This window comes from Orycteropus afer, unplaced genomic scaffold (assembly GCF_000298275.1).
Source record: "Orycteropus afer afer isolate SDZICR_OR568_19922 unplaced genomic scaffold, OryAfe1.0 scaffold00003, whole genome shotgun sequence".
NCBI classification, from domain to species: domain Eukaryota; kingdom Metazoa; phylum Chordata; class Mammalia; order Tubulidentata; family Orycteropodidae; genus Orycteropus; species Orycteropus afer.
In genome coordinates this window covers 27876655-27878960 of record NW_006921590.1, presented here as the reverse complement: position 1 = coordinate 27878960, position 2306 = coordinate 27876655, and the positions used below count along the sequence as shown (strand labels likewise).

At 36.5% G+C, this 2306-nt stretch overlaps 1 protein-coding gene across 1 annotated transcript in view; it reads right to left on the bottom strand.

The window, feature by feature from the left end:
• Positions 1 to 2306, bottom strand: part of DNAJC13 (DnaJ heat shock protein family (Hsp40) member C13) — a 158043-nt gene that overhangs the window by 85897 nt on the left and 69840 nt on the right. Inside the window, exon 22 of the mRNA XM_042780451.1 lies at positions 703 to 856. Coding sequence (XP_042636385.1) covers positions 703 to 856 — 154 coding nt within the window. The remainder of the gene's footprint in view (positions 1 to 702; positions 857 to 2306) is intronic.

The following is a 2306-nucleotide window of genomic DNA, read 5'->3' as shown; positions in this document are numbered from 1 at the left end:
GGACACCAGAGGACCAACATTCAAATTGAGGAAATGCAGGACACACAGGAGTGCATAAATATGAGGGGCACAGGGGGAGAGTTGCAGGGTAGGGAGGGGAGGATACTGGGTTAGGGTTGGACATGGTAAACGGGGAATGAAACTAAATGTACACGTAACGCTGAATGTAAAACAAGCTCTTAAAATAATAATAATAAATAATAAAAAAAAGAGAAGTAGGTTTTCGAAAAGAATAGAAGAACAATTTTAAGTTAAAGTCTAGATCCTTATTGTAGTTGTTGTTGTTATGTGCCATCAAGTCGTCTCCAACTCATAGCGACCCCTCCTTGGGTTCCAGAGGCAGCATCACTACAGAAGTAGATCGCCCAATCTTCCTTCCAAGGAGTGGCTGGTGGATTTGAACCACCAACCTTCCGGTTAGCAGTCAAGTACCTTAGGCACTACACCACCAGAGAGATCTTTACTAGATATCCAAATAAAAGGATAAAAGCATGTAGTTTCGAGAACAATGTCTAAGGAGGACATAATCTGGGAGCCATCAGCAAATACAAAGTATGTGAAGCCATGAGACTTGATGAGATTAGACAAGGTAGAAAGGTAGAGACAGGTGTTTCATAATTATAAATAATAAGGAGAAAAAAAAACACTCCAAAAATAGCAAATGCTTTTTAAGATTAATATATTGCAAAAATTAAAGTTTACCTCAAATTCATGATGGTTCCACGAGATCACATTAGCACTACCAAGCTCTCTATCAATGTTAAATGCTCTCATTTCAGATTCAAGAGTATCTCTCAATTCTTCTCGTGTTTTGAAATTCCAAATTAAGTTTGATCTGGCATGGTCATGACTAAATCTATATATACAGATAATCGGAAATAGGAAGCAAGCAAACATTAAAATGAAACCGACAAAGATACCTTAATACACCTTATAATAAGCAAGGAAACAGTGAGATTTATTAACTTTAGCATGTGTAAATAAAGAGAAAAAAATCTATAAAGCAAGTAAAGGGTTAATAGCAGAGTCTAGAATTCACTAGAAAATTCGTTCACTCTTTATTGTATGTTTAAAATTTTTTACCATAATTTTTTGGGGAAAAAATGAACCTAAACTATAAAACAAATCTGTGTAAATTTCAAAATAATGAACTGTTATTTCAATTTCAGTATTTAGTCCTAATACAAATTCCAGTTAGAAAATAACTCTACTGTCAGATATCAAATTTCTTGTTGGGATAAGAATTTATGGATTATTAGGCATGAAGCGTATGAGAACATTCTAAATTAAAACTTTGCAGATTACGCAAGAAAGACTACTGCTCAACTGCCTCAGATTGATGATTTTCACAGTATCGTCCTCGTACGATTAAAACAACTTAACTATTGTAATTAATTTGGACACAAGTCTGAACTGGGGTTGGATGGGCCTTGCTTCAGTATGCAATTCTCCTAGAAAGTCTGATTTCAGGGTTCTGAGAAAGTCCTATGAACGCAACACTATTGAGAGATTCCTGAGGAAGGAAAATACAGCATATACTTCAGGCCACATTATATATTATATTCTTACTATATAGTTTAAAAGTACTGTGGGAAGGCTTCAAATCACTTATTTTCTTTTATATACCCAAGGCATAATAAGATGAATAGACTATATATAACTGCTTTCAGACTAAGTACTGTGAGTTACTGCAAAGAAGTGTGGCCAACTTCCTGAATATTGTTTCAAAGTCCCTCTGTGTAAGGTATGCCTCATGGGTGTAGGTAGGCTGGGGGTAGAGGTAGCAGGTACTCACATTAGAAAGGCTAGAAATGCATATTAAGTCTGCTAACTTAGATACTCATTTCCCACAAGTCTCCTGATCTTTTTTCATCCACCTCTTTTAAGACGCCCTTTCCACAAAGGTTTAAAGGAAGTTTGCAGTTATTTCCAAGCCTTAATAAAGTGTTTTTAAGTAGTCTTCTCTAAGCCTTAACAAAAATTTCAAAGTAAATCTAGCTCCTCAGACTATCAGCATGCTATAAAACACCTTGATTTTATGGAAGCAATACTAATTATTCCTACTTTAACAGTTATAGTTCTTGAACCTGATAGCATAAAGATATCTATGGCATAAAACACTAGGTCCCAGAGAAGGAAAACTATTAAGATTCCTCTGACGTTGTTGTTGTTGTTATTTGCCGTCAAGTCGGCCCCGACTCACAGCGACCCCTCCTTGGGTTTCTGAGGCAGTATCACTACAGAAGTAGGATTGTCCAACCTTCCTTCCGAGGAGTGGCTGGTGGGTTTGAACTGCCAGCCTTCTG